Source organism: Rattus rattus, chromosome 2, assembly GCF_011064425.1.
Source record: "Rattus rattus isolate New Zealand chromosome 2, Rrattus_CSIRO_v1, whole genome shotgun sequence".
Classification (NCBI taxonomy): Eukaryota; Metazoa; Chordata; class Mammalia; order Rodentia; family Muridae; genus Rattus; species Rattus rattus.
This window is the reverse complement of record NC_046155.1, coordinates 160,272,550-160,287,151: the sequence shown is the minus strand read 5'-3', so window position 1 is coordinate 160,287,151 and position 14,602 is coordinate 160,272,550. Positions and strand designations below refer to the sequence as shown.

The window sequence follows — 14,602 nt, the reverse complement described above, 5'->3', positions numbered from 1 at the left end:
GCAGATTCATGGGCTGGATGATGGAGCTGAGGCTACGGCATGCCATCTTTTATCTTATACTTTATATCTCATTGTCTAGGGAAGGTAAGAACTGAAGCAGCGACCACAGAGGAATATTATTTAGGGTGTACTTACCATGCCTTGCTCAACTAACATTCTTATGTAGTCCAGGCCCACCGGCCTATGACTAGTACTGTTCAGAGTAGACTGGGCCCTTCTCTATCAATTATTAGTAAGGGTTGTTTCCTACACAGAGGCAAAGGCTAATCCCAGGGAGGCAATGATTGCATTGAGGTTCCCTCTTTGCTCAGGACTAGTTTTTTGCTGTGTTGATAAAAGCACGGTGTGCATGGGTTTTTTCCCTGCAGCTGTCAGTGGTCCCTTTGTTGTATCTCAGCAGGATTCAAAGTAACATGGTCTTGTTTGTTTTCCATACTTCATGTTTGGAGTTCTCATTAGTTCCATGGACTGGAAAAATAACAGAGGCTAGAGATATTGATGGAGGAGTGCATTGTAGGTGGTCTATGATGTCCTGTATTCACAATACTCTTACAAAAGAAGTTAATTCAACAGGGACCCTGGGAATGGTGTAGGGCTTTCGTGTCTGTGCTGATTCTATCGATCTGGTATGGTCATGTATTTAAATTTAAATTAATATTCCACTTCTCCTCAGAAAGGGTGTGGTCCCCCAGGCTTCCCCCAACCTTGGTGCATCAAGTCTCTGCAATTAGGTGCATTCCCTCCCACTGAAGGCAGACAAGACAGTCCTGTTGGGGAATGGATACCACAGACTTAGATGTCATAGAACGAACTGCATGGAATGAAAGGAATGGACCTTTCCATTTCCCACCTAAACGTGTGTGTTTGTGCCCATGTTAGTGCAGTTGTTAGTGCTGCTGTAACTGCTACAGTCTGCCTATTTGCTGGACATCTCCTCCCACATGCTATTCTTTGCTGACGGAGAGAGTTGCAATTGCTCGGGCTGCTAAGACTCAGTGGCTGTTGTGGTGATGAGAAGGCAGCCCATTACCCAGAAACAGATCATGCACAGATCAGTTCTTGCAAGACTCAGGGATTGTCAGGCAAGCTAATGAGCCAAAGAGTGTGAGAGTTGGAGCGAAGGGGTACAGTAGTGTAGCCTTGCTTTCCTACTCCATAATACAATGGCCATCCCACTGACGTATTTTAGTATCAGTTACCTTGGTGGATGGAGACGGTAAGAAGTAACTGAACAGATCTGTGCAGTGAGAGCTAGGTCTATGGCAGTGGGTAGACCAGTTTGGAGTCAAAGGAGTCATGGAAAGTCCTGATACTTTGACTTTGCACCCAGCCTTTACTCACTATGGAACTCTAGACCCTCATAGTACATGATCTTTCTAGATGTTAGGGAATATAAGAAGTGGAGCTTTAACTGAAAGTAAGGGACTCTCAAGTATCACTTTTATACAGTGGTGAAGTACTTGGCCCTCTCTGTACTTCAGCATGGGATTTCTTTAAATAAGAAAACCACGTCTATCACATATCCCATCTATACTTTTCTAATTGAATGAATTAGTGATTTGCACACCAGTGTAGACTGTAACATTGTCAGCAATATCCTTGTTAGGGCCAGACGTTGGTGTCCAACAAGAGAAGAATGGATAAGGAGGATGTGATGTCTGCAAACATGGGAGCTATTTTCAGCTAAAAGGGTGAAGGAAGTCACACTGTTTGCGGGATGCTGTGTGTAACTGGAGACAATCATAGTGTGACAAATGTATCCAGGCCCAGAAAAAAGGCCTCATGTTTTTTCTCATATGTTGAGCCTCGATAACACATATAGAGCTATTCATGAATGGTAGGCAACTGTGTAGAAGAAAAAGGATGACTCAGGGTTGTGGTGAGAGGTGAGGAATGGGCAGGCCTTGGCAGCAGAGTTAGTGTGTCAGTATCCAATATACCCTTCGAGGAAGAAAGAACAAGTTCAGTGAATGGTTCCATGAGAATTAAAATGAGAATAATTTCAATACAAGCATGACATTTTGTTAATTGCTTTAATACTGAAAATTCTTTTCCTAAGCTTTATTTTATATTACTGCCTAGTTCTTAATTCGGAAACATGAAGATTAAATTAAGAATATCAAAACGAGGGCTGGAGAGATGGCTCAGCGGTTAAGAGCACTGACTGCTCTTCCAGAGGTCCTAAGTTCAAATCCCAGCAACCACATGGTGGCTCACAACCATCTGTAATGGGATCTGATGCCCTCTTCTGGTATGTCTGAAGACAGCGACAGTGTATTTATATATAATAAATAAATAAATTAAAAAAAAGAATATCAAAACGAAAAGTTATGCATCCATCCCTTTCATTTCACTCCCGGGATGAAGTGACGCAGTGCTCCCATTCCCATGCTTCTATCAGGAGTTAATGCAGCGCATGGTAAGCGATGGACCAGAGAGCTCCGTCAGCTGCTGCTTCACAGCGTTTCCTCACGCCCGGTCTCATCCTCGTGTGGTTCATTTGATGCAGGCAGTGGGATATCTCATGCTGGTCTTGTTAACTTTGCTTACATGGGTGACCCTGGGCAGCAAATAGCCCATGTTAGACTGGAGATTATTGACTCTTGACAGACGTCCTGCATGTTGGATTCAATCACCCAATAAAACCCCGTTTTTATTCCTTTTAGAAGTAGAGAGGCATCTTTTTTAAAATTCTATTTTCCTTGGCTATCTTATGTATTTGCATTTCAAATGTTATCCCCTTCCCCCTGCTTCTATGAGGATGCTCCCACTCCCGCCCACCCACTCCCACCTCAACGCCCTGACATTCCCTTACATTGAGCCTTCACAGGACCAAGGGCTTTTCCTCCTATTGATGCCAGACAATGCCATCCTCTGCTACATACGTGGCTGGAACCATGGGTCCATGGTTTGGTGGGAGCTTTGGTGAGGTCTGGTTGGTTGACATTGTTGTTCTTCCTATGGTATTGCAAACCCCTTCTGCTCCTTCAGTCTTTTCTCTAACTCCTCCATTGGGGTCCCTTTGTAAAGTTCAATGGTTAGCTGCAACCATCCTCATGTGTATCAGTAAGGCTCTGGCAGAGCCTCTCAGAGACACCCATATCAGGCTCCTGTCCTCAAGCACTTCTTGGCATCAGCAATAGTGACTGGGTTTGGTGGCTGCATATGGGATGGATCCCCAGGTGTGGCAGTCTGTGGGAAGACCTCTTCCCATTACAAAAGAGGCACAGATACTTTGGATAGCTTGAACACACCTCATATGAGGTCAGTGATTCACAGCCATATAACCTAGTATAGCCTAGTATAGCCTACTTCCATCACTAAACAGACTTTTAGATAATTGAATCTGAATTGCGTTCCAGTTAAAAATAAATGCAGTTAAATCCCTCTGGGTTTTAGAAAGATAAAATGCATCCTCACTAAAACACGGCCTCTTCATCAAATGATACTGGGAAACCTGGATAGCTAGCTCTCTGTAAGAAAGACACCTGATTCCCCCTGGGGTAATGGAATATGCTTGTACTCCCCTAACTCAGGCAGAGGCTGGGGTGGAGACGGTGGCGGTGGTGGTGGTGGTGGTGGTGGTGGTGGTGGTGGTGGTGGTGGTGGTGGTGGTGGTGATGGTGGTTGTTGGGGATAGAGGCACAAGCATAGTCAGAGGCAGCACTCAGAGAGGCAGAGGAACAGAGGGACAGAGGGGCAGAGGAGCATAGGGACAGAGGGACTGAGGGGCAGGGAGGCAGAAACAGAGAGGGAGAGAGGCACAGAGGCAGAGGTGAGGGCAGAGGGAGGCAGATTCCTGTGAGTTCAAGGATATTGCAGTCTACAGTGTTAGATCCAGGATAGCCAGGGTTATGTCATGAAACCCTGTGTCAAAACACTAAGGGATACACACACCCACACACACACACACACACACACACACACACAATCAAGCAAACAATATATATTTTAGTTTACCTATGCCATATGTCCACAAACCTGACACTGTCAGAGAACAGGGGAGCCAGAGTTCAAGGTACAGGGGTAGACAAAGATGTAGAAGGACCTACAGCCACGCAAGGCATCCTGGCAGAAGTTGACAAATGGTTTCTCAGGTAAGCAAAGGGATCCTTCCCAGCAAAGGAAGCAGTTACCTGAGGGTGTGGTAGAGAACAAGAGCCAGTCTTTGCTTTTATTATGACAGAAGGAAGATTAATATGTAGATTATTTGCAATTAAACAGAATATCTAAGTCGCGTGTAACAAGGCAACCCCGTTTGTAAAGGGCAAAGAAAACACAGTCCTCAAAAGTTTTAATACAAACAGCATGAAGGATGAATTATTTTAATAGTAAATATATATTATCAGAGTTTTATATCATATGATGTAGTTATGTAACATATACTACACATTGTCAGTCAAAATTAACAATATCAAAGTTACAAGAACAACAACAAAGGCCTCTGCATGTACTATGGATTAAAGAATTGACTTCAATTACTCCAGTTAGTTTTCCTGGCTTCGAATATTTACACGTATTAAAAAAATATGTTCATTTATATCAAACACCTACATATTCATCTACTTAGCTACATATTTACGTATGCATCTACACATTCATATGATCCTTAAAGTCCTATGTTTGTATCTGTGTTTGTACCTCTTACTGTGCACATCAAAAGCACTGTGTTACAATGGTCAGCTCTTACACTGCGTACCCATAATATTGAGAAATTTCCATATCCTTTTCCCTGTGAAGGAAAAGCTGCAGTTTCCCAGAACAGCTGTACTTGGCAGCATTCTCGCGCTCGTTCTGGGCCCACCTCTTCATGGCCTCTCTCTCTGGCCTCTGCTCTTTCGTGATGGGCTGTGAGATGACTGGCCCCAGAATATCAACTTCCCTCCATGGAATCGATTGGCAGCTGAAGTCTTGCAGTTGATATTGGGTCTGAGGTTTGGGTGGTGATAGTGCCTTGTTCCTGGCAGCAGAAATAAGCTCTCTCTGGAAGGAAGCGTGAGATGGTACTCTGTAAGGCACAGGCCTCATGTAGGCCAACGGAGGCACAGACCTAGACTGGACGGTTTTGGCTACATTAGGTCGTGTGGCACTGGAGGAAATTGGCAGAGCTGGCTTGGCAGGGGACATCAGAGATGGGTTAACAGGAGCTGGTTGGCATGGATGAGCTGAGTGGGAGTGAGGCTGCACAGAGTAAGCTGCAGTGGGCCTGTGCGAAGCCAGAGGGAGGGGCTTTCTAGAAACAGGTCTGGCTTGAGGCTGGTCCAGGGTTGGGAATGGCAGAGGTACTAATCTGACCTTCCCAGCTGTGGGCATCTTGTTCTTGGATGGAGATGGACACTCCTTGTGAGCACTGGTCTCTGATCTCGGAGATTTGCCTGGGCTTCTGTCAAAGCCCTGGCCCCCAGGTGGCATATCCAGCAGTGTTGGAGTGGCTGGGCCTGGCTTGGAATCTTTGTTGCTAGTGAAGGTTTGCAGACCCCGGAAGGAAGAAATGCCAGTTTTCTTCTCACTCTTCTTCCCCAGTGGGTGAAAGACCTGCACGGACTCCAGCATGTGCATGCCAAGGTGGGTTCGAGGCTTCTTAAAGCTGGTTTGACTGAGTTCAGGTGGATTCCTCTTCCGCTTGGTCTTGGGGACGGTGGGCTTCTCTTCTGCTTTGACTCTTTTCCTGGACTGCTTCAGCTCGTCTGCTTTCTTAGAGTTGTTCTCTGGTCCTCTTGGTCTTTCTTGCCCCAGTTTTCTACCTTTGCTGTGCCTGCTAGGGGCCACTTTGGGGGCTTTGCCCTCCAGATGCTTTGTGATTTTGTCAATAGTCCCGTCCTTGTCCCCTGCACTGCCCACAGCCCTCTCTCCCTCCACCAGGTCCTGGTGCTGGATTTTGGCCTGAGGAGCTCCATCAAGCTGGTCTGAGGCTTTTAGGTCATTCTTCCTCACCTTTTCAGAGGGGCTGCTCATGACTCCCCAGTTCTGAAGGAGAGGGTCCTGGTCTATGTCGTTGAGGGTTTTGAAAAGTTGGGGAAAGTCATTATCTTCCTCCAGTGTAGCGATGTCTTCAAAGTTGATGCTGGATCCACTGTCATTTTCCAGCTCCCCTCTCTCTTCCAGACCCATGCTGATGCCTCCCAAGCTGGCACTGTCAGAAGCAGACCTCTGTCTCAGTCTTCTTGTATCAGTGTAGTCAGGGGGCACTAAAGGAAGGTGTGATGGGTCTTGGTTTTCTTTAGTGCCCACATAGGCATCCGGAGGCTTTGACAGTTCAGCTTTCACCTCATGCATGTTTCCGTTCTCTCTTTGTTCCGGTCCTGGAGCGGGAGGCAAGGCCAGGATTTCTGAAGGACAGCAGATGGGGCCTGCCAATGACCCATGCCCATGGACAGGTGGTGTCTTCATCTGGAAAACTTCGGTGGAAATAGTGCAGAGTTCTGGACTCTGCAACAGGCAGAGTGTCTGGCCTGAAGGTGGCAATCCTGGGAACGTCTCCGTGTCCACCACTGGAAAAGAGTGAGGGAAGAAGTCAGTGCCCGGTGAGTGAGATGCTCCCTACCCGCCAGCCCCATTTCATAGCACCATAGCACTCAGCCCCTGCAGGAGGTAGGGTAGTCCTGTGAGCTGGGCTTGAGCGTCACAGACAGGACCTGTGTGGGGAGGCAGGTGGTGACTGCTCTGTTTCTGCCCGCCACGCCATGTCATGCTTTCTCAGATACTTTTGTGTCTCTTTGGGTTTGTGTGGTACTTTGAGGCTTAGAGTCTTTGGCTAGGCTACAAAATTTCCTTGATATATGCTCCTCACTTGCCTTCCCTTCCCCCCATGATACAAGTGATTCTCATCCTTGGGACTTTGCTATTAGGTAGGTTGTCTGGGCCATTATTTTCAGAAATTACCTGACTCCGTCAACTTCTTTCAGTTTAAAGCGTTACTCGAGCCCCCAGAGCCTGGCTTTTTATGAGGGTTTAGGTATCCAAACCCGGCTTGTCCCTCAGGACAAGCGTTTGAACATCTGAAGCTTTCCCACACAGCCCCATGCTTTACAGACTTCCTATAACCTATATGCAAAATGACCTAAGAAAATGAAATATGTGGGCTGTGCTATGACTCTGTATTAGAGAAATCATATACACGATCTTATATTGTTGGCAATGGGTGACCTCTGAAGTACAGCATCAAAAGAAAACGGAAAAGGAAAAGCAGCTTTGACTGCCTTAGCAACGGCACATGGTCTGCACTCTACTCCCTCTGTAAGGTTAGGTGTAAGCAAATGCCAGGACAGGTGCTGGGCTCTGGGCGGACTTCGTCCTCCAGGACAGATTCTCAGCTCCATTGCTCTGGGGAGGGATTTCACCTGACAGAAAAATCCCATGTTACCCAGACAAAAAGTCCTCCTTGTCTTCTATACCCCAGAGCAGTAGTTCAGGAAGGAGTCAGTTGCTGTGTATTGGTGCCTGGTATTGATTAACGTTTGCTCTATGTTTGAGTGTAATGTGCGCCAGGACACCACCGAAGGCAGGATGGATACCACTCGCCATGGCTTTGCATTCTCTCGTCATTCAGTCCGAAGATGGGGATGGGAAACCAGAGCTCTATTTAACCTGGAAAGACTGATAATCTCTGGCTGTGTGGAGTGTCCACTACTGAGAGTCAGAGCTGAGTATCCTTGCCCTGGTGATCATGCAACCTCTGTACTCACCCAGAAGACTGGTGTCTGGCGTATTTTGCACAGATGTGGAACGGGAGAAGTCAGAGGTGGAGAGTGGTATTTGGAGATTCCGTGGCTGAATCTCCTTTTCCACCACCCCCACCTCTGGTTGAGGGGCACACTCCTCACTCGCAGGGTAGGACACAGAGCCGTAGGGCTGCAGACATTGTCCTAGTTCTCCGGGCATCAGAGGGCCCAGGCTATTGTGGTTGTAGTAGGACATCTGGCTGCCCTCCTGGTAGGGAAGTGCCAGGCTGTATTCCCAATTTGCCACCTGAGGTGGTGTGACCTGGACAAAGTTGGTGAAAAGTGTTGGAGAGAGAGGGAGTGTGGTATTGGGAACTAAACTTTCATCCCATTGGGCTGTCACAGACAGGGAGGAGAGTGTAGTGTCCCGGTCAGTGATAGTCGTATTGCCTTTACTTTCTGTGAGATCCCACTTGAGAGCACCTGGATAGAAGAGTGCAGAGGTTGAGTTCTGTCTCTGGTCAGTCAGCTCCACCAGCATGGTCGTGCTGGCCTCTGGGTTGAGGTAGGCTCTGCCCGCAATCAGCTGGAGAGAAGTGCTGGTGGTTGGTGGCAGGACCCAGGCTAAACTCACAGCAGGGGTGGAAACCCTAGAAATGTTGCACACCCTTCCTGAGGGTGTGAAGTTGTTCAGCATAGGCAGAGAGGGCTGAGGAGCACTTTCTGTTCCAAAGAAAGGAAAACTTTGGACATTTTCTGTAGGGAGGAAGAGGACAGTGGGAAAATGGTGAGGTTGATGCTTTCTAGGTTTCTGTGAGGGGCAGTGCTACTCCAGTTTGTACTGGCTGGGATTGTCTAGGACTGATGTTCTCTCTCACATCCCCATTGTATGTGTTCACATTGATTCTTGGCACTAGTCAGGATGACACAGTTGCCTGTTCGTCTTCTGGGGGCATGGCATTCTTAATTGATCTCATTCAACTTTTGCTCCAATCTGGGCACAGCCCTTCTTTGCCCTGGTTTGTCTTGCTCTCATATCTGCTATGATACTACCACACTACCACGTCCTACAGCAGAAACTTTTAGAGGTCGGAGGGCCAAAGACAGCCTAAGTCTCTTGCTTTGCCCCGCCCTGTGCAGATCTCACTCTATGGGAAGTATCAGGCTGGCCTTGGAATCACAGAAACGGGCCTGCCCCTGCCTCTGGAGTGCTACTGTCCTAAGTGAGTCCCAGACCTACCAGGATTGTCTATATTCTATGGTTTTTTTTCTTTTAAATTATGATGCACACAGGATTTTGTATATGAATACTATATTTACCTAATTACTTCTTTCCCCTTCTAACTCTTCCTGGGCCCCTCCCACTCCTTTTATAATTAATGGCTTCTTATGATTTTTTTTTTTTAAAGAGCAAGAGAGGAAGAGAGAGAAAGGGGTGAGCAGTTTTTTTTTTTTTTAAAGATTTATTCATTTATTATATACAAGTACACTGTAGCTGTCTTCAGATACACCAGAAGAGGGCATCAGATCTCTTTACAGATGGTTGTGAGCCACCATGTGGTTGCTGGGAATTGAACTCAGGACCTCTGGAAGAGTAATCGGGTGCTCTTAACCGCTGAGCCATCTCTCCAGCCCATGAGCAGTTTTTTTTAAATATTTTATTTAATTATATCTGAGTACACTGTAGCTGTCTTCAGACACACCAGAAGAGGGCATCAGATCTCATTACAGATGGTTGTGAGCCACCATGTGGTTGCTGGGATTTGAACTCAGGACCTCAGGAAGAGCATTCGGTGCTCTTAACCACTGAGCCATCTCTCCAGCCCCGCTTCTTATGATTTAAGGATAAGTCGTAATTGCTATGTGAATATCACTTTATAAATACTACCTGGTGATACATTTTCATGGAGCTTGTACATATTTATGCCGACGTGTTGGGAATTGCAAAGCTATTAGAAGGTTTTTCCATGAGTAAGATTGTTTCTTCCCTTCTTCCCATTAATTGTAATTCTTACAGAGTGGAAGCCTTGAGAATAGCCAGCACAACCAGTGTATACAAGAATCAAGGGACTCTGCACAAGAGGGATATGACGGATTTTAAGAGCCAGGGTTTGGTGCTCGCTTAGGCAGCACATATACTAAAACTGGACCGATACAGAGAAGATTAGCTTGGCCCCTGCTCAAGGATAACACAAAAATTCGTGAAGCGTTCCATATTTTTAGATAAGATGGATGAAGCAAAGAAGCACAGGCTGACAGGAACCGGATGTAGATCTCTCCTGAGAGACACAGCCAGAATACAGCAAATAGAGAGGCGAATGCCAGCAGCAAACCACTGAACTGAGAATGGGACCCCAATTGAAGGAATTAGAGAAAGGACTGGAAGAGCTTGAAGGGGCTTGAGACCCCATATGAACAACAATGCCAACCAACCAGAGCTTCCAGGGACTAAGCCACTACCCAAAGAGTATACATGGAGTGACCCTGGGCTCCAACCTCATAGGTAGCAATGAACAGCCTAGTAAGAGCACCAGTGGAAGGGGAAGCCCTTGGTCCTGCCAAGACTGAACCCCCAGTGAATGGGACTGTTGAGGGGGAGAGTGGTAATGGGGAGAGGGGAACACCCATATAGAAGGGGAGAAGGAGGGGATAGGGGGATGTTGGCCCGGAAACTGGGAAAGGGAATAACAATTGAGATGTAAATAAGAAATACCCAGTTAATAAAGATGGAGAAAAAAAAAAGAGTCAGGGTTCCGAGTGGGGTAGTGCCCTATATTTATGACTGGGAACATGGACCCAGACAAATCTCAACAGTGTAGTTGCCTAAATAAGGCTCAGGGAATGGCAAGTCCTTGAGCCCTTTGATTTGAAGTCTGTGGCTCCCTGCAGCATTCGGTCCTAAACTCCCCATGTGTTCCCTTAGGGCCCTCTGTACACTTTTGACTCTTTTATTTCTTTGTTTTCTAGCCCCTCGTCTTTATACTTTGGGTTTCTCCCTCTTTTTAGTTTCCATCTTTCATGTAACAGCCTCAACATTTCTATAGTAACTGCCTCCTCAGAGTCAAGTCCCCTCTTAGTCTCTCCCACATTCCCTCCTTAATTGCCTCTTAAGACTCAACAGTTCAAAGCCCATAGCATAGTTACACTCTAATCCCCCTGACATGGATGAAGAAACACTGAGAGAGTAAAGTGTCTGCCCAGGGTCACATTCTTAGTAAGAACCAAAGCTAAATGTGACATTTAATTTGAGCTATCTGTACCTATGGTATCCCTAGTCACGTATGGATTTTAAATGTATATTACAAATCAGGAACGATGTTATCAAAACCAATGTCAAAGTTTTGTTACTTACCTGACATGATTGTGTGGTACGGGGAGAAGTAACAGTAATCCACACCAGAATAGAGCAGGATAAATGGTTGTTTTTGTCTGATCGTTGACCAAACTCACGAGTGTGTCCAGCATTAAACAGAGTCAACTGGTCACTGGTCACAGGTAAACCGTGATGATCCAAATTTGTTTACAGGCAGCTCCATGGAAACCTCGATTCTACCAGGTGCTGATAGGCTGGGTGGGAGAATGATGTCATAAATCAATAAGTAGCCAATTGGAAGGTCAGATTCTGAGCTACAAGACAGGATTGAGTGGAGAAGAATTGAGAAGACCAGCTTCATCCATGAAGCCTGAGGCCTGTGCTGGTCAAAGAGTTCATCTTGGCTTGGCAGGATTTGCCATGACTTTTAGCTTCTGAGATCATGGCAGTCTTTTTCATAAGGTCCACTGATGGAAGTGTTTATAATGTGCATATGATGTGTAACATTCCAAAAGATTATATCCCTTTAGTGTCCATTGTATACCCAGATAACTCTTTAGAAGGAAGGAGAGCGGCATATGGGTTGGGGCAGTGTAGTTGGGAAACCATCTCCGTTGATCTGCGTTGTGAGCTGTCAGCATCTGTCTATGACCAAAGGAAGAGATCAGGGGCTCCATTTTGATTGTATAACGGGCAGGGTTGTGGAGATTATGAATGCTAAGACTCCTCTTTCAGTTCCTTCTCCAAGAGTCCTTTTTTCAGTTGTTCTGACCCCAGTTGACCTTACATCTCTCTTCTCTCCTCTCTATGTAGGCTTTGATCCTTGGGCCAGCTTGACCCTGCGTTTTTATATCAGTTGGTGATGTCACTGAACTTCCAGAAGCAGTGGTCTTCATTTAATCAGGCAGATGCTTGTAAAGGGTTCTTCCCTTATTTGGGGGGAGTTCTTCCCTTATAAACAAAGAACAGAGGCGTCAAAGACAAGACTGGCAGCAAGCATTCCCCGATTCAGACTTTCTTGCTCTTCTGCCTGTATTTTGCTTTCATTCTTTTTTAATTTACCTGAGATAGGCTTTTCTCTGTGGCTTACGTTCTGGATCTCACCGTGCATCACCATACGGCCTCAGACTCGGGGACATTCTTCTTGTCTTTGACTCCCTGTTTTTAGTTTCATGGTTGTAAGCTGGCTGCCTTCTCTCTTTGCCCCCAACTGAAAGGAGTTTGACAGTTACTCTAGCTTCTTCCTTCTTGCAACAGCCTCTATAGAATTCTGGGCTTCTCCCATTCTCTGCCACCCACCTAAATAGAGAGGGAGTGGATAAGGAAAGAAAGAGATGGAGAAAGAAGTCCTTAGTCGGTACAGGGTGTTGGGTTACATGAAAAAAAGCAACGTAAGTACTTCTGTTTATTTGTGAATAAAGGACCAGCCTTTCCCCCTTCTCAGTGTATCTTCACAACCCTGAATGTTTTGGGCATTTTGTAGACATATACCCAAATCTTGTGTCTTTCCTTATTTTGTTGTATCTCCAATTCCTGTGACTCCCTGGTAGGTTCATAGACTATGTATGGATCATGGCCTGGGTCTAGTACCCATGTACCCATTCATGTGCCAACTGTACTCCAAGTATGTCTTAAAGCACTAGCTCATGTGACTGTATCTAGAAGTCGTTCTTAAAAATGACACTAGAGCCATGTAAGCTGTTTTCCGGCCATCGTATGAGTCATTACAACAATCACCATGGGGCTTTCCCACTGAGCCAGTGCTGTAGCTTGTAACTGCATGGCCAGCTCCATAGAAATGTCCCTCCATGCAGACAGTGCGATGTTGTGTAGTTCTGGGCAAATCTCTGCTGGAAGGATGTCCTTTTCCACACGACGCCCAAAATGAGATTCCTTCCTGACACACCGCTTGTCAGACAATGGAACGCATTTGCCAAGGCTATGTCTGAAAGTAAGCTCCTTGTGTTTCAGGAACCAATATTGTCTTACCGCAATACCGTAGACCCAAGATGAGTAGAGCATCACCGGGACGGTAAGGTAGATCAGTCTGTGATGAGTGGGATAGGGAGAAGGAGAAGGAGGGGAAGAAGGGGGGAGTAGACTTATTTATATTTTATTTCATAATCCTGTAATTTCTGTGTATTTTAATATTTTCACAGTCATTTATTTACATTTCCTTTTATTGAAAATAGATTATGTTCTCATAGAATATGTCCTGATTTTAGTTTCCCCTCTCTCTACTCTGTCTCGTGCATCCCCTGCCTCCCTGTCATCAGTATCCACGCCCTTTCTGTCTTTTAGTAGAAAAGAACATGCTTCTAAGAGACAACAACCAAACAATCACAAAGAAAATATACTGAGATGAGGCAAATCTCTCCTCTCCAAGTTGAACATGGTTAACTGATGGGAGGAAAAGATTCCTAAGTCAAAGGCTTTTTTAAGGCATCTACTGAGATGATCAAATATGTTTTTATATCAGTTTGTTTATATGGTGGATTATATGGATAGGTTTTTGTATATTGAGCCACCCCTGCATCCCTGAGATGAAGTCTACTTGACCATGGTGGAATTATGTTTTTGCTTTGCTACTGGATTTGGTTTGCAATAATTTGTTGAGTATTTTTGCATCAATGTTCATAAGGGAAATTGGTCTGAAATTCTCTTTCTTTGTTGAGTCCTTTCTGGCTACCAGGCTCTCTAGTTTCTTTATGAATCACTCATGCTATTATCTTTCATTTTGGCAGTACGTTCATTGTTTCCACTACATTTGGGTAGGTTGCGCCTTCATTCTCATTGAATACTAGAAAGTCTTTAGTTGGGCTGGAGAGATGGCTCAGCGGTTAAGAGCACCAACTGCTCTTCCAGAGGTCCTGAGTTCAATTCTCAGCAACCACATGGTGGCTCACAACCATCTGTAATGGGATCTGATGCCCTCCTCTGGTGTGTCTGAAGACAGCTACAGTGTGCTTATATACATTAAGTAAATAAATAAATCTTTAAAAAAATTGTTTAAAGAAAGTCTTTAGTTTTTTTTTTTCTTTATTCCTTCTTGGCTCAGTGGTCATCGAGTAGCCAATTGTTGGCTTTCCAAGAGTTTGTGGGCTTTCCGTCCCCTCTGCTGTTGAAGCTCAGTTTTAATCAACGGTGATCTGATAAGACCCAAGAGTTGTTTCAAACACCTTGTATCTGGTGAGGTTTGCTTTACGACCAAGTATATGGTCAGTTTTGGACCCAGGACTCCACACCAGTCCCACACTCCTTACCTCTCCTACCCAGTTCTCCACCTCCTGTTGCCTCCTATGACTATTTTATTCCTCTAAGTGTGTTTTGAGCATCCTCACTTGGGCCTTCCTTCTTGTTTATCTTCTTTGGGTCTATGGAATGTAATGTGGGTATCTTGTATTCTATGGGTAATATCCATTTGTAAGTGAGAATCTTTCATGGATGTCTTTTTGGGCCTGGGTTACCTCATTCAGGAAGATATTTTCTAGTTTCATTTGTCAGCAAAATTCTTGATGTCCTTGTTTTTCATAGCTTAGTGGTATTCTATTGTGTATACGAACCATTCTTCAGTTGAAGGGTATGTCAGTTGTTTTTGGTCTCTGGCTATTATGAATAAAACTGCTAT

At 45.4% G+C, this 14,602-nt stretch overlaps 1 protein-coding gene and 1 non-coding gene across 2 annotated transcripts; one reads left to right on the top strand and one right to left on the bottom strand.

Moving 5' to 3' along the window:
- Positions 1–4,686: 4,686 nt before the first annotated feature.
- On the bottom strand, positions 4,687–11,020 carry LOC116893358 (uncharacterized protein C2orf78 homolog). Its single transcript, XM_032895163.1, has 3 exons — positions 11,014–11,020; positions 7,686–8,417; positions 4,687–6,491 (listed from the first exon to the last, which is right to left on the bottom strand). Exons 1-3 carry the CDS (start codon positions 11,018–11,020, stop codon positions 4,687–4,689), a joined length of 2,544 nt encoding a protein of 847 aa, XP_032751054.1.
- Positions 9,776–9,882, top strand: LOC116894860. Its single transcript, XR_004387074.1, has one exon. It is a non-coding gene; the product is annotated as a U6 spliceosomal RNA (small nuclear RNA).
- Positions 11,021–14,602: the final 3,582 nt, after the last annotated feature.

Excerpts from the sequence above, each read along its gene's own strand:
- LOC116893358 (XM_032895163.1), bottom strand. Across the intron at positions 6,492-7,685 it reads GCCAGACACCAGTCTTCTGG|TGGTGGACACGGAGACGTTC; the intron begins GTGAGTACAGAG and ends ACTCTTTTCCAG.